At 41.7% G+C, this 22,320-nt stretch overlaps 1 protein-coding gene across 1 annotated transcript in view; it reads left to right on the top strand.

Moving 5' to 3' along the window:
- Positions 1-22,320, top strand: part of NELL2 (neural EGFL like 2) — a 394,581-nt gene that overhangs the window by 301,916 nt on the left and 70,345 nt on the right. The window contains exon 16 of the mRNA XM_044280375.1: positions 9,581-9,721. Within this exon, the coding sequence (XP_044136310.1) occupies positions 9,581-9,721 (141 nt within the window). The remainder of the gene's footprint in view (positions 1-9,580; positions 9,722-22,320) is intronic.

The following is a 22,320-nucleotide window of genomic DNA, read 5'->3' as shown; positions in this document are numbered from 1 at the left end:
TTATTTATTTATTTTTTTGTTAGAAACCAATATGCCATGTGTTGAAAAATAGATTCTGTAGCCGGTATTCTTCAGTAATGAAAACCAGGAAAGTTTTGGCTGAAACTAATTGCCAGCCCGTAATTGATCAATATGTGACAGAAATGAAATGCAAAGCTGAGGCAATAAGACTCTCTGTAATAAAACATTGCTTTTATAATGTCACACATAAAACCCGGCTTTAGCAGCTCAGGTGATTGGATTTCCTGTAACGGACATTAAATAATGATTGCATGAAAATATAGCAATCATTGGCTGAGAGTTTAGGAAGAAATCATCTTGTAGCTAACATGTATCTTATCTATTAGGCTGCTTTCACACATTGCTTTTTGGGGCATTTTTTGCTGTAACAACACCAGCTCCAGATGTTAGATGAAGGGCTATGAAGGTCACAGGACTCACCAGTGTCTGGAGCTTTTGCTAATTACCTGGTGTCTTGACAGTTTTCCTGGTGTTTTGACAATCTCTATAGGGGAAAAACACCATGAAGATATTAGTGGTAAGAGACAAGAAAAACTGCCGCAAAGTACGCAGGTGCCCAAAAAAATGATTGCATTTGTTCTGGTATTGTTATACAGGTACAAAAATGCCACAGCTAAATTTATTTGTGTAAGGCCCTTTAGGGTATGTCCAGCGTTTTTTGGGGTAAAAAGCTTTTGTGCCAATCACGCTTGTGCTGCCTGCACATAGGGCACACTGATTGGCTGGATATTCCATTGCACATCTGCCCACTGCTGACCCCTGCTGCTGTCCAGAGGTATCACAGGACAGGTGATAGATAATTGCAGTTGGTATCCTTGCTGAATGGAGCGTCCATGTCGTTACGCCGCTCTATTAATTTCTGTGGGACAGGTACAGCCCTGTCTAATGCTGTAATGGTACCCGATTTGCCAATGGATTATTTGGAGCTCAGAGTATTTAATTTATTAGAGAGACTGTTCAGTGTGACTGCTGGTATTCAGTAGCAGTGTCCATGTTACTTGAGAAGACGCATACAGCTACATTTAGCTATGTATTAATAATTTAGCCAGATCCCCGCGGTGTGAGAAGCTTAACTATGGTTTGTACTATTTTCTGGAAATGTGTGGTTTATACTAAGCTGGTTAAAATGCCTTTAGATATGTCACAGGTTCAGCACTGTTAAGAATGCTTCTAAATCATTCTACAGGACAAAATGCAAACAATAAAACAAGCTAAATCATTGCTTAATGTGATATATTTGAAAATGAAAGACCTTTTAATGTTAAAATAATGGTGCAAAGGACTGGGGCATGAGTTGTAATCAGATGCACAAAATCGTATGGCATAATGACCCATAGCTAATATCTGCCTGTGTGTGTATCTGTCTATATGTATCCCTCCATGATAAAGAATCATTTTTATATTAGAGAATGGAGTACCGCACACTGTATTACTCTTCCCGGTGCCAACAAATAGCCCACGGCCATCCAACAATAGTATAAATATGCGGCACACAGAATATTCTTTGCAATTTAAAGGTCATTTTATTTAGTGATTTTCACAATAAGGCCTCTTTCACACAGGCGTCCTGTTTTTTGCCCAGATAAGAAGCGGGTGCGTTTCGGGAAAATGCGCGATTTTTCCGTGTGAGTGCAAAACATTGTAATACGTTTTGCACACGCGTGTGAAAAATCGGCATGTTTGGTACCCAGACCCGAACTTCTTCACAGAAGTTCGGGTTTGGGTTAGGTGTTCTGTAGATTGTATTATTTTCCCTTATAACATGGTTATAAGGGAAAATAATAGCATTCTGAATACAGAATGCATAGTACAATAGTGCTGGAGGGGTTAAAAAAAAAACAACATAATTTAACTCACCTTAATCCACTTGATCGCGCAGCCCGGCTTCTCTTCTGTCTTCTTTCTTCAGGACCTGGGTAAAGGACCTGTGGTGACGTCACTGCGTTCATCACATGGTCCATCACATGATCTTTTACCACAGTGATGGATCATGTGATGGATCATGTTATGAGCGCAGTGACGTCATCACGGGTCGTTTACCCAGGTCCTGAAGAAAGAAGACAGAAGAGAAGCCGGGCTGCGCGAACAAGTGGATTAAGGTGTGTTAAATTTGTATTTTATTTTTTTAACCCCTCCAGCCATATTGTACTATGCATTCTGTATTAAGAATGCTATTATTTTCCCTTATAACCATGTTATAAGGGAAAATAATAATGATCGGGTCTCCATCCCGATCATCTCCTAGCAACCGTGCGTGAAAATCGCACCGCATCTGCACTTGCTTGCGGATGCTTGCGATTTTCACGCAGTCCCATTCACTTCTATGGGGCCTGCGTTGCGTGAAAAACGCACAAAATAGAGCTTGCTGCGATTTTCACGCAACTCACAAGTGATGCGTGAAAATCACAGCTCATGTGCACAGCCCCATAGAAAAAAATGGGTCCAGATTCAGTGCGGGTGCAATGCATGTGTTCACCTCACGCATTGCACCCGTGCGGAAAACTCGCCCGTGTGAAAGGGGCCTAAGAGGTTCATGATCCAGTTTATAGGAAATTATCCCTTTATCTCTTACCACAGAAACTCCAAGCTGCTGAAGAAGGTCCCTATGGACCGAAACGTCCGGCTCATATATGGATAGTGGTAATGCAGCATTTAATTTCCTGTAAACTGGATTTTCAACTAAAAAGTAGATTTTATATTACCGAAGATTAAAATTTCCATGAGTAGGTAAAGGGCTTCAGCAAGAGTAACTTATGAATGAGGGTGTTCCTATAATGGCTAATTTAAAGGGGTTCTCCAGGAATTAATAAAATAAAACTACTGAAAATACTTAAATATGATAAACATATTCCCATATGCCTTTTATTAATTATAATGGCTCATTTTGCCTAGGGAACAATCATTAGGGGAAATAAAATGACTGCTGTCCTAATCTCACAGCAGGACAAATAACTTCACAACACTGAGGTAAAGAGCTGCCTCATCCTCCTCTCTTCTGTACTTGTTAGGGATTATGATCCTGAATACAGCTGATAAGAACCTCAGCTAAATCACTGTCGGAATGGAGTTCATGAGGAGACGGTTGAAGTACAGATAGGATGGTAGGGGTAATGAGCAGCAACTCTTCTATGCAGTTGTCTGTAGTGTGTCCTGTCCGTCCTGCCTGTACAGCCATCTCCTCATGAACTCTATTTATACAGAGATTTGGCTACAGTTCTTATCAGCTGTATTCAGGATCATAATCCCTGACAAGCAGAGCAGAGAGGAGGCTGAGGCAGCTCTTTACCTCAGTGCTCTGAAGTAACTTGTCCTGCTGTGTGATTAGGACAGGTTTTTTGTGTAGTAATAGGGCAGAGGTCATTTTATTTCACCTGATGACTGCTCCCCAGACAAAACAAGTCATTATAACTAATGAAATGTATTTGGGAAATAGTCATATTTAAGTATTTTCAGTAATTTTATTACTTTAATAATTCCTGGAGAATCGCATGCTCTGGTTAGGAAGCTACATGTCCTTAAGTTTGCACTCCTTTTAATCAATGCAGTTGCTTCTACAACAAATTTTACTTTCAACCCAGAAACTTTTTATGTCCCCAGACACCAGCAAGTTTTTGAATGCTGAGTAAATAAAGTTTTAATTTGTATTGATTCTTCACTCGTCCTCTCTTTAAGTGCATGGGAATAAATTAAAAAGGCTCTTTGCGTTGGCCAAACCAAAATGTGCTGATACATTTGCTTTTTTAAGTATGCGGATAACAATTTAGCTACATTAGCATAATTGCACTATAGTATATTTTAATGCCTTCATTTTGAATAGATTTTCATGTCAGGATCACTATGGTTTATCAGCAGCCATTCTTCTGTCTGAAAATTTAAGCCGTTTCAGTTATAATGATTAAAGTGCCAACATTAGGCTACTCTTCTGCTTACTGTAAGAATACGTTATCTCATGTTTTCTTCAAAATGAAGATGTTAATAATGGAATTGTGTGACGCGGAAAGAAAGAAATAGAATATGCATGTTTTTCATAACAATAATACCAGCTGTATATGTGCTGTCTTCTTTAATTCAGCCCTTCATTGTGCCAGTAGAAATAGGTATTTTGAGCTGAGATTGCCTGATAGGTCTGCAAAGTGAATCTGGCTTCATCTTTCACCTGAGCAGTGCACAACTGACACAAGCTATGATGATTCAAGGCAGGAGCTCCCACTGTCATCATAACCTGAAGAACACTGGTTTTAGACTGATACAGCTACTTTCACACTGGCATTTTGGCTTTCCATTTGTGAGATCCGTTCAGGGCTCTCACAAGCGGTCCAAAACGGATCAGTTTTGCCCTAATGCATTCTGAATTAATAAGGATCCGCTCAGAATGCATCAGTTTGCCTCCCTTCAGTCACCATTGCGCTTTGGAGGCGGACACCAAAACGCTGCTTGCAGCGCTTTGCTGTCTGCCTGATGAAGCAGGGGCAAACAGGCGATAGATCCATTTTCTATTGTGCCAGATAGTGTCAGAGAAAACGGATCCGTCCCCATTGACTTACATTGTGTGCCAGGACAGATCCGTTTTCTCTGACACAATCTGGCACAATAGAAAACTGAGCCGTCCCCCATTGACTTTCAATGGTGTTTAAAACTGATCCGTCATGGCTATAAGACATAATACAACCGGATCCGTTCATGACGGATGCATGCGGTTGTATTATTGTAACAGAAGTGTTTTTGCAGATCCATGACGGATCTGCAAAAAACGCTAGTGTGAAAGTAGCGTAATAATGAAGGTGTAATATTTCTCCGGTATAGAATATATGACAAAGTTATATATGCACTTGTAGAATTTGTAGTATTATAAAATCCATTTCTAGTATATATACAGTACAGACCAAAAGTTTGGACACACCTTCTCATTCAAAGAGTTTTATTTATTTTCATGACTATGAAAATTGTAGATTCACACTGAAGGCATCAAAACTATGAATTAACACATGTGGAATTATATACATAACAAAAAAGTGTGAAACAACTGAAAATATGTCATATTCTAGGTTCTTCAAAGTAGCCACCTTTTGCTTTGATTACTGCTTTGCACACTCTTGGCATTCTCTTGATGAGCTTCAAGAGGTAGTCACCTGAAATGGTTTTCACTTCACAGGTGTGCCCTGTCAGGTTTAATAAGTGGGGTTTCTTGCCTTATAAATGGGGCTGGGACCATCAGTTGCGTTGAGGAGAAGTCAGGTGGATACACAGCTGATAGTCCTACTGAATAGACTGTTAGAATTTGTATTATGGCAAGAAAAAAGCAGCAAAGTAAAGAAAAACGAGTGGCCATGATTACTTTAAGAAATGAAGGCCAGTCAGTCAGCCGAAAAATTGGGAAAACTTTGAAAGTAAGGGCTATTTGACCATGAAGGAGAGTGATGGGGTGCTGCGCCAGATGACCTGGCCTCCACAGTCACCGGACCTGAACCCAATTGAGATAGTTTGGGGTGAGCTGGACCGCAGAGTGAAGGCAAAAGGGCCAACAAGTGATAAGCATCTCTGGGAACTCCTTCAAGACTGTTGGAAGACCATTTCAGGTGACTACCTCTTGAAGCTCATCAAGAGAATGCAAAGAGTGTGCAAAGCAGTAATCAAAGCAAAAGGTGGCTACTTTGAAGAACCTAGAATATGACATATTTTCAGTTGTTTCACACTTGTTTGTTATATGTATATAATGTGTATATAATTCCACATGTGTTAATTCATAGTTTTGATGCCTTCATAGTCATGAAAATAAAGAAAACTCTTTGAATGAGAAGGTGTGTCCAAACTTTTGGTCTGTACTGTGTATGTGTATATATATATATATATATATATATATATATACCGTACAGACCAAAAGTTTGGACACACCTTCTCATTCAAAGAGTTTTCTTTATTTTCATGACTATGAAAATTGTAGATTCACACTGAAGGCATCAAAACTATGAATTAACACATGTGGAATAATATACATAACAAAAAAGTGTGAAACAACTGAAAATATGTCATATTCTAGGTTCTTCAAAGTAGCCACCTTTTGCTTTGATTACTGCTTTCCACACTCTTGGCATTCTCTTGATGAGCTTCAAGAGGTAGTCACCTGAAATGGTCTTCCAACAGTCTTGAAGGAGTTCCCAGAGATGCTTAGCACTTGTTGGCCCTTTTGCCTTCACTCTGCTTTCCAGCTCACCCCAAACCATCTCGATTGGGTTCAGGTCCGGTGACTGTGGAGGCTAAACGCAAACCGGATGGAATAGCATGCCATTGCAAGATGCTGTGGTAGCCACGCTAATTCAGTATGCCTTCAATTTTGAATAAATCCCCAACAGTGTCACCAGCAAAGCACCCCCACACCATCACACCTCCTCCTCCATGCTTCACGGTGGGAACCAGGCATATAGAGTCCATCCGTTCACCTTTTCTGCGTCGCACAAAGACACGGTAGTTGGAACCAAAGATCTCAAATTTGGACTCATCAGACCAAAGCACAGGTTTCCACTGGTCTAATGTCAATTCCTTGTGTTCTTTAGCCCAAACAAGTCTCTTCTGCTTGTTGCCTGTCCTTAGCAGTGGTTTCCTAGCAGATATTCTACCATGAAGGCCTGATTCACACAGTCTCCTCTTAACAGTTGTTCTAGAGATGTGTCTGCTGCTAGAACTCTGTGTGGCATTGACCTGGTCTCTAATCTGAACTGCTGTTAACCTGCAATTTCTGAGGCTGGTGACTCGGACGAACTTATCCTCCGCAGCAGAGGTGACTCTTGGTCTTCCTTTCCTGGGGCGGTCCGCATGTGAGCCAGTTTCTTTGTAGCGCTTGATGGTTTTTGTGACTGCACTTGGGGACACTTTCAAAGTTTTCCCAATTTTTCAGACTGACTGACCTTAATTTCTTACAGTAATGATGGCCACTCGTTTTTCTTTACTTAGCTGCTTTTTTCTTGCCATAATACAAATTCTAACAGTCTATTCAGTAGGACTATAAGCTGTGTATCCACCTAACTTCTCCACAATGCAACTGATGGTCCCAACCCCATTTATAAGGCAAGAAATCCCACTTATTAAACCTGACAGGGCACACCTGTGAAGTGAAAACTATTTCACGTGACTACCTCTTCAAGCTCATCAAGAGAATGCCAAGAGTGTGCAAAGCAGTAAATCAAAGCAAAAGGTGTCTACTTTGAAGAACCTAGAATATGACATATTTTCAGTTGTTTCACACTTTTGTGTTATGAATATAATTCCACATGTGTTAATTCATAGTTTTGATGCCTTCAGTGTGAATCTACAATTTTCATAGTCATGAAAATAAAGAAAACTCTTTGAATGAGAAGGTGTGTCTAAACTTTTGGTCTGTACTGTATATATATATATATATATATATACACACACACAATTGTTCCTACTTCACCCTCAAAAATTTAAAAAAAGTCTGATTTGGTATGAAGTAACAAAGACTGAAAAGTTGTTCTCAGGGTCACATTTCTGATACATAACTTCTGGGTTGAACTGGCATAACTAGAACAATAGAGGATTCTGATACGATAAAGGTCCCAAAGTACTAGAAGAAGACAGTCCTATTTAAAGGGGTTGTGCCACAAAGAATATTCTAAAAATTTTCAAACCAGCACCTTAATTACCTTAAAATTTACTTTAGCCAAATAGCTACTCAAAAAATGTATCTGTATAGTGCCACCTGCTGTTTGTTCTTTTCCTTATTTTTCCCTGCACCTCACTGAGGTGGTCACATGTGCTGAGTTTAAATCTTCGACTGCCACCAGTCATATCTTCTGGTAGAAGCTGTTGCAGTTACAGGGAAATAGCTACAGGAGAAAAGACACACACCCTGAGCTGCCAGCCTGAAATAAATCTAGCAGAACAATTGGAGCAATGAATGACTTTGCTAGAAAGAGATTGTCACATACTATATGAAGTCTGATCTTCATTTTGTACATCAACCATGGCATAACCCCTTTAAGGGTCTATTATTTCTTAATGTTATTGATAAATTCTGTATGTGCAATGCTAAACATAAAGATCATAATCCCATTAAAAGCAGATGTACACATGTTCTGAGGGTGAGCCACAGCATGATTTCCTTTTTTGGGCCAAAAGAATCCCAATCCAACATTGAGTGTTAGATTTGTTTTCAATGGCAAATTAGCTAAATGCTTGGCTATATAGGTGACATTTCATCTATTGGGGACATAACCTGAAATCATGGGCTTCCAAAATTATGGTGACCATACAACTCATATTGCTTCAGATAAACCTTTGGGTGCCATTGATATTCACATACCAGTGGCAGATGACCATAGACATTAATATTGATATTTATTTTATTTGGGCCATCGAAAAAAAGGTAAGATTAGTTTGTGAAAATACTTAATTGAAGTTCATCTGAGAAATGTACTGTATTTTTCGCCCCATAAGACGCAAACATGGGGGGAAAACGCTAGTGTGTCTTATGGGGATGAATATAGGGCAAAAGAATATAAAATGTGCGGCGCATTGCTTGTGCACGGTACATCGCAGGCTGCGCTGCATAGAAACAGCAGGCTGTGATGTACCGGACATCCTTGTTACCTGAAGAGGGAGAGCCCGTCGGGTCCGCAGCGCTTACTTGTTGATAGGGACGGCCGCATCGTGTGCTGGGTGGTAGGGAAAGGTCTGCTGCGGCGGGCGCTGGGTGGTAGGATCACGTGGTGTGGCTGGTGCAGGGTGATAGAGAACAGCCAGCCCCGTCTGGTGGCGGTTGACAGGGACCGGCCGGCAAATTTGCAGGGAGACGTTGAAGGGAGCGTGGGAGCAGGCAGATGAGGGGCGGAGCAGGCTTTCCTACCACACATGCCTGCTCCTGTGTACATGCCCTGGGAGCTGATAAGAGACTTGGGGGTGATAAGAGGTATAAGGGCTGATAGGAGGCATTGGCGGCTGATAGGAGGCATTGGGTCTTATAGGAGGCATGTGGGCTTATCTGAGGTCTGAATGGGGGTCTTATTTAGATTGGGGCTCTTATCTGAGGTCTGATTGGGGGTCATTCACATTGGGTTCTGAACTGAGGTCTTATTGGGGTCTTATTAACATTGGGGGTCTGATTGGGGCTGTCAGTTGAGTTCTAATTAACATTGGGGGTCTGATTGGTGGTCTGACCTGAGGTCTCATGAAAAAACCTAGGTGCGTCTTATGGGTCGGTGCGTCTTATAGTGCGAAAAATACGGTATAATATATAATTACTTATATATGCCTACACTGGTGAGGGTTGATGTTTTATAATACTGTATAAAAGGGAATTTATTAGCTTATTAAAAAGTTAGAAAGGTATTCATTTTCCATTCCAAATGCTTTATATGCTTCCCATATTGAAAACAATAAACTAGTAGCAAATTGTTTTACTTGTAGAGTGGTGCAGTAGATGTATCGGAAGTATTAGTTCACACCAGTAACCAGTGACTTGGGATAAAATGTATTCGGAGCTGATGTAATGCTGTGTATTTGTTCATGGACTAAGCTGATTTACTTTTTTGTGTCTACTTATTAGACATTGATGAATGTGCCGAAGGATTTGTTCAGTGTGACAGCCGTGCTAACTGCATTAACCTACCAGGCTGGTACCACTGTGAATGCAGAGACGGCTACCATGACAATGGGATGTTCTCTCTGGGGGGAGAGTCGTGTGAAGGTCAGTACTCATATTCCCAGTGCTTCTCAAGTCTTTGCGAGCTAATGTGTATGACATGAAACATGATAACACAATAGCATCTTTAGGTTAAGAATCATCTTCTATGCATATTATGAACCAATTTTCAGTAAAAGATGAAATCAGACTTTTTGAATCAGATTTTATTAGGTTTAGAAATCGAGATGAACATTTCTGTTTACGATCAGGCTCTTCCTATTACACTACAAATATGATGAAGGAAGGCTTTGTAGTTTCCGCTCTATCTATTCATGGAGGACAGAGAGGGGATTAATGGAATTGCATTTATTTCATGTCTCCGAATCTCTCCTCTGCTCTGTAAAACCACATAAATAAAAGGCTAAGTAACACTATGTGGTGCTTCCATCTGAAGTACAAATTATATTCTTTCTGGTGACTGAATAGGCCTCTAGGAGAAATGAAATCAATTACAATGGCCACACAACTAAATGCAACACTATCTTTTAAAAGTCAGATGCTGTATAATGATTAACCCCTTCAGGACCCTGCTATTTTTCACCTTAAGGACCAGGCCATTTTTTGCATATCTAACATGTGTCACTTTATGTGGTGATAACTAGAGATGAGCAAATTGAAGCTGACATAAAGGAATTCGAACCGAACCGAATGTGATTCGCACCAAAGCATTTTTTCCTAAAATGGAACATGTGTGAGGACATGGAGCAAGGAACTCTGGGAAGGCGGGATCACCCATAATGCCATGCATGCAGCCAATCAGAAGCCAGCCAGCCCTGTGATGTCACAGCCTTATAAATAGCCTCAGCCATCTTGGATTCTGCCATTTACCAATGTACTAAGTGCAAGGAGAGATGTCATCAGGCGCTATAGACAGTGCTAGAAAAAACTTAATTGTGCTAAAAGAACGATTTACAAGTGCAGGGAAAGATTATTCAAGGTGTAGGGAAAGGAAAGGGAGGAATCATTCCACAGCATTTATGTTGAACATGGTTCAGTAAGGGAGGTTACAGCCTGGGTAATAGGAACAATCCCATTACACCTTGCTGCACTAAATGGTCACCCAAATTGCCATTAAATAGCTCTGCAATTTCAGCAAACCATTCTTATTATTAGGGTGTTACAACAATTAACATGGCTTATTACAAGGAAATATTTCTAGGTCTTATTTGCCCTTGTGCGGTGCAGTTACATGATCTAAAACATTTTTTGAATTGTATTAGTGAGAAAAAGGGCTTATAAGCCATTGTGTGGTGAAGTGCTAAAATGACAGCCCTTTTTGTTGTGTATTAGTGGAAAAAGAAAAAATATATTTGCCGTTCAGCGGTGCAGTTATATGTTCGAAAGCCTTTTCTGGTGTGTATTAGTTGAAAAAGAAAAAATATATTTGCCGTTCAGCGGTGCAGTTATATGTTCTAAAGCCTTTTGTGGTGTGTGTTAGTGGAAAAAGAAAAACTATATTTGCTGTTCAGCTGTGCAGTTATTTCTAAAGCCTTTTGTTGCGTATATAAGTGGAAACCCTTAGTTTGCATAGCCCGGGAGCAGGCGCTGTGCCCTCGACCTGGCTTTTTCCTTTTTTGTTCCCTCAGCCAGAGAAGTATTGTATGCTGTGGGCTCAGCTCCACTATACAGTGAGGACGAGCTACAAGAAGACAGTCAGCAGCTACTGGCAAGCCAAGATGTGGAGGAGACATCCGCCGCTTCTTCCACTAGGTGGGCAAGTAGTGATGAGGAGAGGGGCGTGGGAGCTGGTGTTGCGAGCAGTCAGGCTCCTGACCCAGAGATGGTTGAAGAGGACATCAGTGACGTGCAGAAAGTACTCGATGATGATGATGTAGCTGATCGCACTTGGGAGCGGGGTGATGAAGGGGCTTCATCATCATCGGGAGAAGAGGGTGGCAGCTTGCCCGTTAGGCAGCGGCGGAGCCAGCAAGTTGCTAGTGTGGCTGGGAGTCAGCAGGGTGGCAGCAGTGGGAGGCCGGGAGCCAGACATGCCTGGGATAGACCATCCACTTCGCAGGAGCCTACCTGCCAGGGAAGTAGTGGTGCAAGGGTTCACGGAGGCAGTGGTGGGAGCAGTCAGTCAGTGCATAGTGTTGGGGGTAAAATCGCATACTCAGCGGTTTGGCAGTTTCTTGTTAAGCTGCTGGAGGAGGTGAACATGGCCATATTTAGAATCTGTAGCCAGAAGGTGAAGAGTGGCCGGGGTGTCAATGTTTGCACCACGGCCCTGTGTCAACATATGCAGTATCACCATAAAGTAACCTGGGAGAACCGTGGCACCGATGTGGTGGTCCAGCCTGCCGCAGCAACCGCTGTGCTGCATCAACCAGTGGCACGCAACCGGTTTCAGGCAGTCAAGGCTCCACCACCTCAGCCGAATGGAGCTGTTTGTCCTTCCCATCATCTGCTGGTCCTGATGCTCCTTGCCCTCCTACTCCTCGTTAGTCATTCCATCAGCAATCGATCACCGAAGCGATTGCCAAGAGACATTAGAATGCGTGCACTCATCCAACAGCGCAGAAGCTGAACGTGCTCCTGTCCAAGTTGCTGGTGCTGCATTCCTTTCCTTTCCAAGTAGTGGACTCTGCACCTTTCAGAGAACTGATGGCTTGTGCCGAGCCGAGGTGGAGAGTCCGAAGCCGTCATTTCTTTGTGAAAAAGGCAGTACCAGAGCTGCATACATATGTAGAACAGAAGGTGGGCCAGTTCTTGAGCCTGTCGGTGTCTGCCAAAGTCACGGCAATGCGGACTGTGTAGAGCTGTAACTACGGTCAGTGACAACACATGTCCTTTACTCCCAGTGGGTGAATGTGGTTCCTGAACAGCCACACCAGCAACTTGGCCAAGGTGACGCCTCTTCCTCCTCCACGTTGTCATGCTGTTGGTCCTGCAACATTGTCCGCCTCTACCTCCTCATCCTCCACTGTGTCCCCAGCCTCCACTGCAGTAACAATTCACAGTGCCCCTCCAGCATACCACATGGTTTTTCACCTGATTTGCCTGGGTGAACGCAGTCACACAGGAGAGGAACTGCTCCGTGTCCATCAAGAAATCTGCTTTCTCCGCAACAACTCAAAATCGGTACCATGTTGACTGTAACGGCACCCCGGGCATAAAAGGGGTTAAAACCGTTTAGGCAATCTTCCCCTTCCAGAGCTACAGGCACAGCTACTTACAGAACACCAAACTCCCGAACCACATACAGCATAGCACTCCAAACTCGCGAACGGAACCTCACGAATAGCTGCTAGCAGACGAATAGGAAACGCACCCAAGCGGCTTACACTCCTAGCAATCAGTCTCTAACAGCATACAGTGAATCCCCCCAAGAACGAGATGAGGCTCTGTGTTGAGGGTCAAGCAGTGGTCAGCCAGAGCTGTGGGTTTATTGTTCTTATATACACATTAGTACCACCCACTGGGTTTTGTAAAACAACCAGTAAACACGTACAATACACTCAGACACTCTCACAACAAAATCCTCCCCTCTGCCTGTGATACAATTACCTTACACAATGGGTTAATGTAATTATCACAGGCAGGAGAATACACAGTTTTACACAATGTCCTCTGTCCTGGAGACAATTGGGAAGTAAGCCAATTTATCTCCAAGGGCAGAGGAAAAACTTCATTAGCCACATGGTAGCAAAAGACAATAAAAGACAAGAATATTTAACTGTGCAGCTATTGCATAAAACATAGACATTTGACATATCCCCAGATAGCTTGGATCTGAGCGCATTCAATTATTAGGTGAATGGCACTCAGACTACACAAATACAGTTCAATTGCCATGGAGCCAAATTCTTTCACATAGTCTTTGCAGGGGAAAATCAAGCGTTTCAACATGGGGCCATAGTCTAAAGGAAGCATGCGGGCAACCAGGCTTCTCCAATGCAATGTGGCGAGATTGGTCTCGTCACAGTGACCAACAACGGGAAGAACATGGTGTCGGCACTGCGTCAAGGAGGGCTGAGCCATGCGTCCTGCATGGCACATGTGTTCAATCTGGTTGTCAATAGTTTCCTAAAGTCTTCCAACCACCTGCAAGACATCCTAAAAATAGCCAGGACCTTTGCATGTACTTCAGCCACTCGTACACCACAAAGCACACCCTCCTTGATCTGCAGTGGCAGAACGGCATCACCCAACATAAGCTGATATGTGACCCTTTGGTATTCCACCCTCCATATGTTGGACCGACTCTATGAACAGAGAAAGGCCATAAATGATTTTTTGATGATCCAAGCGGACAGGAGTACTCCCCTGTGTAACTTCGATGTCAGCCAGTGGCAGCTCATGCTTGACACCTGACATTTGTTCAGGCCCTTTGAGGAAGCTACATTATTTGTCAGTGGCCAGGACTACGGGATGAACCACTGCTTCATGTCCTGGAACAGATGCTAGTAAATCTGGCTGGTCAGGGGACTGGAGACGTGGCGCCTAGATTTCACGGCCACATGAGCCCTGTGGTGGCTAAACTGGAGGAGGACATTGGCGCAAAAGCAATGTGTAGTGAAATGGGTGGTTTTTATACACAGGTGACAGAAGAGGAGGAGCAGGAGCAGCCAGAGGAGCTACAGGGCATTGAGTGAGGGGAGGCAGAGGACCCAGACACAACATGGTAGTATTCAGTGGAGATGGAGGTATGGAGTCCCTCCGAGTCCCTTGCACAAATGGCCCGATGCATGCTCACTTGCTTGCGTAGTGACAGCCGAATTGTCACTATTCGGCAGAGGGATAACTTCTGTCTCTCCACCTTGTTGGACCCTCACTACCGGTCCAAAATGGGGGTATTTTTTACACATTCTATGTAGTCAGTTGGCCGCTGCCTATCTGCACCATCGTCCATCCTCTCGCAGGTCTGACCGGGGGGGCCCCTCTGCGCTCACGTTGTACTGCCATGGCTGCTGGGAAGGGGTGGGGTGGCAGGACCAGTACCAGCTCCATCAGCAGCAGCCTGAGTCTACAGTCGCTGATAAGCAGCTTTCTTCACCCGCATAGTGAAGAAACTAATCACCAGCAGCTAGACATAGAGAAGAACCTGGACCAGCAGGTGGTGGCATACTTAGAGCGCACCCTGCCAGCGGTCATTGAAGAGACGCTGGACTACTGGGTAGCCAAACTGGATTTGTGGCCGCAACTGGCCGAGTTTGCACTGGAAAAGCTGTCCTGCATGGCCAGTAGTGTGGTATCAGAGCGGGTGTTTAGTGTGGCAGGGGCCATAGTTACCCCAAGAAGAACTCGCCTGTCCACCCAAAATGTGGAAATACTGACCTTTGTCAAGAATCAGGCGTGGATTAGCCAGGATCTCCACCCACCAATGAATGCCTGATGCATCAGACTAGATCATCCATGGTGCCACACCAACACTTTGACAAAAGATACCGGTTTCTTCTGGCTACCAGCCTCAGCTACTATTCTGATGCTGCCACTCTCCTGATGCCACACATCTGATGCCAAGTGCTCCCTCTTTCACCCACCATCTTCAGCTGGTAGTGGTATTGCCACCCACCTCCACACTATGTCACCTTGCCACTCTGTGGTCTCCTGATACTGCTGCCACCTCCACACGATGTCACCTTGCCACTCTGTGGTCTTCTGATGCTGCTGTTACCTCCAGACTATGTCACATTGCCACTCTGTGGTCTCCTCATGCTGCTGCCACCTCCATACTATATCACCTTGCCACTCTGTGGTCTCTTGATGCTGCTGCCCCCTCCACATTGTCATTGTGCCACTTTGTGGCCTCCTCCTGATGCTGCTGCCAACTCCACAGTCTGTCATTGTGCCACTCTGTGGCCTCCTGCTGCTGCCGCCACCTTCAGACTCTGTCTTCGGGCCACTCTGTGGTTTCCTCATGCTGCCGCCACCTCCAGACTCATGATGCTGCCGCCACCTTCAGACTTTGTCATTGGGCCACTGTGTAGTCTCCTCATGCTTCTTCCACCCTTCTCACTTCATGACTGGGCCACTATTTAGCCATTTTAGCTTGGCTGACTTCATCATTTATTTAACCCGTCTTCTGATCTGTCAGAAGGAAGGAAAAATGAGACGCACAACGGATCCTGTCTGTGTAGCAGCTGTAAGGCCTGTATGGTCCAATCAGAATTGGCTTATGATTTGGTAGCCAAAAGCAGGAGTGAATACAAAACACAGAAGACATGCAAATATTCACATTTTGGATCCACTCCAGTTTTTTTGGGCATTAGCAATACTGATGGATTACTGACCAAATGCTGACCAAGTGAAGGCAGATGATCAACCGACAGGATCTGTTTTTTGTGGGTTATTGTTCTGACGGATCATAGAAGGGGCGAAATAATCAGTGACGTCAACACAAACTTACTGCTGACACCCTCTCCACTCTATCGGGGGGAAGGGGCTCTACTTGTTTAAGCGTTTAATAGAACAAGTTCTGTAGACATCTATGTGGAATCAGCTGACGACGGTATAAAAGGAGTGCGCTTCCGGCGCTAACATCTACCTGTAAGGCTAAGTTCATACTTAGTTATTTGGTCTGTTTTGGCCCCGTGACTGCCCAAATAAGTAAAGTGTGCAGTGATTGTAATTGCAACGCCTGTCATTTGCATGTCATACTGACTCAAACTATTACTGTATTTTTCGCCCTATAAGACGCTCCGGCTCATAAGACGCACCTAGGTTTTAGAGGGGGACAATAAAAAAAATATATATTTTTCATTACACCTCAGGTCAGTCTACCAATCAGACCCCCAATGTCAATAAGACCCAATAAGACCTCAGATCAGACCCCTAATCAGACCTCAGCTCAGACCCCAATGTGAATGATCCCCAATAAGACCTCAGATAAGAGCCCTATGCCTCTCTTCAGCCCCCATATGCCCCTCTTTAGCCCCACATGCCTCTCTTTAGCCCCATATGCCTCTCTTTAGCCCCCCATATGCCTCTCTTTAGCCCCCATGTGCCTCTCTTCAGCCCCCAGTACCTTTCCTAATGCGTACGCCGCCGCTCCTCACCACCCGCGCTCAGTAATCCTCCTTTTTAGTCTGCTGTGTGTGGCGAGTAGTGTTGATCACGAATATTCGAATTGCGAATTTTTGTCACGAATATAGATACTTCAAAAATTCATGAATATTTTGAATATAGTGATATATATTTGTAATTTCGAATATTCAAGATTTTTTTATTGTGAATTTTCGTAATGCAAATTTTTATCGCAAATTTTTCAATTGCCTCATGACTCTTTGGCCCACAAGCAAGAAGCAGGGAGGAATCATGACTTTAAATGGGAAAAATGATGAATATTCAAAAAAACTAATATATAGCACTATATTGATAATATTCGTTTTTCTCGAATATTCGTAATATTCTAAAACAAGAATATATAGCAATATAGCGAATATTCGAAAAAAAAACCGAATATAGAGCAATTTAGCTAATATAGTGCTATAATCTTCTTTGTCTAATAGTTGTAATTTTTTTCTCATCTGAAGTTCAGATTGGAAAAAAATTGCAACTATTAAAAAAATAGATTATAGCACTATATTAGCTAAATTGCTCTACATTAGGTTTTTTTATATTCGCTGTATTGCTATATATTCTTCTTATAGAATATTACGAATATTCGAAAAAATGAATATTTCGATATAGTGCTATGACTCAAGGTATTCAAAACTGATTTTTACTAACTTTGTTAACCCTTTAGGTGTTACACAAGAATTAAAGGAATATGGAGATGAAATTTCAGAATTTCACTTTATTGGAAGATTTTCCATTTTAATAAAAAAATTTCCAGTAACAAAGAAATGGTTAACAGCTAAATAAAACTCAATATTTATTACCCTGATTACAGTGTTTACAGAAACCCCATATGTGGTTTTATACTGCTGTACGGGCACGCAGCAGGGCGCAGAAGGAAAGGAACGCCATATGGTTTTTGGAGGGTAGATTTCAGTGGGATAATTTTAAGTTGCCATGTCACATTTGAAGCCCCCCTTTTGCACCCCTAGAGTAGAAACTCCAAAAAAGTGACCCCATTTTGGAAACTACAGGATAAGATGCCTGTTTTGTTAGTACTATTTTGAGGTACATATGATTTTTGGTTGCTCTATATTGCACTTTTTGTGAGGTAAGGTAACAAAAAATAGCTGTTTTGGCACTGTTTTTATTTTTTACATAAAAACATAGAATGTGTCGGCAGATAAGAACCATTTGGTCCATCTAGTCTGCCCAATATACTGAATACTATGAATAACCCTTGGCCCTATCTTATATGAAGGATGGCCTAATGCCTTTCCCATGCATGCTTAAACGCCTTCACTGTATTTGCAGCTACCACTTCTGCAGGAAAGCTATTCCATGCATCCACTGCTCTCTCAGTAAAGGAATACTTCCTTATATTACTTTTAAACCTTTGCCCCTCTAAATTAAAACTATGTCCTCTTGTAACAGTTTTTTTCTTCTTTTAAATATTCTCTCCTCTTTTACTTTGTTGATTCCCTTTATGTATTAAGTTTCTATCATATCCCCCCTGTCTCGTCTTTCTTCCACGCTATACATGTTAAGATCCTTTAATCATTCCTGGTAAGTTTTATCCTTCAATCTATGTACTAGTTTAGTAGCTCTTCTCTGAACTCTCTCCAAAGTATCAATATCCTTCTGGAGATATGGTCTCCAGTACTGCGCACAATATTCTAAAGGAGGTCTCACTAGTGTTCTGTAGAGTGGCATGAGCACCTCTACTACCACCTTTCTACTGGTAATGCCTCTCCCTATACACCCAAACACCCTGCTAGCATTTTATGCTGCTCTATGACATTGTCTGCCTACCTTTAAGTCTTTTTAAATAATGACCCCTAAATCCCTTTCCTCAGGTACTGAGGTTAGGACTGTATCACTGATTTTATATTCTGCTCTTGGGTTTTTACGCCCCAGGTGCATTATCTTGCACTTATCAACATTTCATTTTAGTTGCTAGATTTTTGACCATTCCTCTAGTTTTCCTAAATCCTTTTCCATTTGGTGTATCCCTCCAGGAACATCAACCCTGTTACAAATCTTTGTGTCATCAGCAAAAAGACACACCTTACATAGAGGCCTTCTGCAATTTCGCTGATAAAGATATTAAACAATATGGGTCCCAGAACAGATCCCTGAGGTACCCAACTGGTAACAAGACCATGGTCTGAATATATTCTATGGACTACAACTCTCTGTTGCCTGTCCCTCAGCCACTGCCTAATCTATTCAACAATATGGGAGTCCAAGCCCAAAGACTGGAATTTATTGATAAGCCTTCTATGTGGGACAGTATCAAAAGCCTTACTAAAGTCTAGATAAGCGATGTCTACTGCACCTCCGCCATCTATTATTTTAGTCACCCAAACAAAAAAAATCAATAAGATTAGTGTGACATGATCTCCCTGAAGTAAACCCATGATGTTTTTCACCTTCAATCCATGGGATTTTAGATGTTCCCCAATCCTCTCCTTAAGTATGGTTTCCATTAATTTCCCCACTATTGATGTCAGGCTTACTGGCCTATAGTTGCCCGATTCCTCCCTACTATCTTTCTTATGAATGGGCACAACATTTGCTAATTTCCAATCTTCTGGGACGACTCCTGTTGCCAGTGATTGGTTAAATAAATCTGTTAATGGTTTTGCTAGTTCACCGCTGAACTCTTTTAATAGCTTTGGGTGTATCCCATCAGGCCCCTGTGACTTATTTGTATTAATTTTAGACAGCTGACTTAGAACCTCTTCCTCTGTAAAACAAAAAAACATTCATCAAAAGATTTATTTGTCTTCCTTCCTAACTGAGGTCCTTTTCCTTTGTAAAAACTGAACAGAAGTATTCATTGAGGCAGTCAGCTAGTTCTTTATCTTCTTCCATATACCTTCCTTCTTTTGTTTTTAATTTGGTAATTCCTTGTTTTAATTTCCTTTTTTGATTTATGTATCTGAAGAATGTCTTATCACCTTTTTTCACTGACTGAGCTAATTTCTCTTCTGCCTGTGCTTTAAAAGGTTTTATAACTTGTTTGGCCTCTCTCTGCCTAATCTTATAAATAGTCATCCTCATTTATTTATTTTTTATAATTACTAAATGCTATTATTTTTGTTTTTAATGATTTTAGCCACTTCTGCTGAGTATCACAGTGGTCTCTTCTTTTATTTTGCTTTTACTGACAAGCCTAATACAATTTTCTGTTGCCTTCAATAGTGCCACTTTTAAGTAGTCCCATTTCTCCTGGACTCCATTGAAACTGTTCCAATCTTATAGGGACTCGTGTACCACTAATCTAATTAAAGAAAAGTCAGTTTTTCTAAAATCTAAAACTTTTGTTTTTGTGTGGTGTCAATCAGTCACTGTACTTATAGTAAACCACAATGACTGGTGACACTAGATCCCAAGCTTTCCGCTACAGTATTATCAGATACCAAATTCCCATTTGTGAATACTAAATCTAAAATGGCCTCCTTCCGGGTTGGCTCCTCAACTACTTGCTGTAGAGATAATCCCAGTAGGGAATATAGAATATCTGTACTTCTGGCAGAACTAGCTATTTTGGTTTTCCAGTTTACATCAGGAAGATTGAAGTCTCCCATATCGATAACTTTCCCCTTCAATGTCATTTTAGCTATTTCCTAAACTAGTAGATAATCTAATTCTTTGACTTGGCCAGGTGGTCTATATATCACACCTACACAAGTTACCTTATGATTATCAAGCTGCAAGGTAACCCAAACTGACTCTAAATTGGTCTCGCTAACTTGTATTAAATTGGATTTTATGCTATCTTTCACATACAGGGCTACCCCTCCCCCTTCTTGCCTTCTCTGTCTTTCCTATATAGAGAGAACCCTGGTATTGTTATATCCCAGTCATTACTCCCATTGAACCACGTCTCAGTAACAGCCACTAAATGTATATTCTCAGATGCCATTATAGCCTCAAGTTCATTGATCTTATTCCCTAAACTGCGAACATTTGCAGGCAAGACTCTGAGCTTGTCATTTCTTAACCAATTTGCTACTGGCATTTTCTGGCATTGTTCTGGGGGGCAGTCGGACTGCTGGATTATCACTCTTTTGCCCCCCTTTCCTAGTTTAAATGCTCCTTAGCAAATGCTTTGAACTGTTCAATGAGGACATTCGTTCCCTTGAGAGAAAGATGCAAACCATCTTTCTTGTACAGTTCTTTTCCATTCCATTGAGAGCTAACATGAGACACAAAGCCAAACCCTTGGTTCAGGCACTATTCACCAAGCCATACATTGAATTCCTTAATGTGCATCTTCCTGTCATGCTGAAGGTTATGCACAGACAAAACTGCAGAGAATGAAACAGTTGATGCAACCTCTCGTATATCATTTCCAAATGTGTGAAAAGCTTCCTTCACCTTTGAAACCTCATTGCAAGCCAGATCATTTGTCCCAAGATGGACAATGACATCCACCTCCCTTTCCTGCTTTGCTTGCCTAACAATATTAAGGATACGTCATCTATTCCTGCTAGCGGTAGCACCAAGGAGACATCTCACAACACCATCTGCAGCGGCGCAGGGACCCGATGGAGATGCGGAGGTGAACATATTTACAATGTTCATCTGACAGGTTATATAATGTGCTATTTTTATAGTGCAGGTTGTTATGGATGTGACAATACCAAATATGACTACTTTTTTGGTTGTTTGTTTCAGTTTTACATAATAAAGCATTTTTGAAAAAAATGATTTTTTTGGTGTCTCCATATTCTGATTGCCATAGCTTTTATTTTTTTTTTTTGTCTGATTGTCTTAGATAGGGTCTTATTTTTTGTGGGATGAGATGACGGTTTGATTGGTACTATTTTGGAATGCGTATAACAATTTGATCGCTTGGTTTTTCACTTTTTGTGATGTAAGGTGACAAAAAATTGCTTTTTTGACTCAGTTTTTATTATAATTTTTTTACGGTGTTCATCTGAGGGGTTAGTTCATGAAATATTTTTATACAGCATGTTGTTACGGATGTGGAAATACCTAATATGTCTACTTTTTTTATTTATTTAAGTTTTACAAAATAAATGCATTTTTGAAACATATACTGAGAGTCATATTTTATTTTATTTTTTTTGCCCGATTGTTTTATGTAGGGGCTCATTTTTTGCGGGATGAGGTGACGGTTTAATTGGTACTATGCTGGGGCGCCCTTTTAATTGCTTGGTGTTGCACTCTTTGTGATGTAAGGTCACAAAAAACTGGTGTGGATCAACTTGCAGGATGACAGGTCGAACTTAATGGACAAGTGTCTTTTTTCGGCCTTATTTACTATGTTACTAGTTTTTCTTTTAATTTTTTTCTTCGGCGTTCAGGTGAGGGGGTGGATCATGTGATATTTTCATAGAGCCGGTCATTACGGAGGCCGCAATACCCAATATGTCTGTTTTTATTTTTTTCTATTTTTTTTTTCACATTTTTATGTGCTTTACTTTGGGATTTTTATTTTTTTACTTGAAACTTTATTTTTTTATTATGAAAAACACTTTTATTTTACTCTTTATTTTTGTCCCACTATGGGACTTCAATTTCTGGGGTCTGATCCCCTCTGCAATGCATTACAATACAACCTGTATCTT

Source organism: Bufo gargarizans, chromosome 2 (assembly GCF_014858855.1).
Source record: "Bufo gargarizans isolate SCDJY-AF-19 chromosome 2, ASM1485885v1, whole genome shotgun sequence".
NCBI classification, from domain to species: Eukaryota; Metazoa; Chordata; class Amphibia; order Anura; family Bufonidae; genus Bufo; species Bufo gargarizans.
Note: the sequence above shows the minus strand (reverse complement) of the source record. Positions and strands in the feature narration are given on the sequence as shown.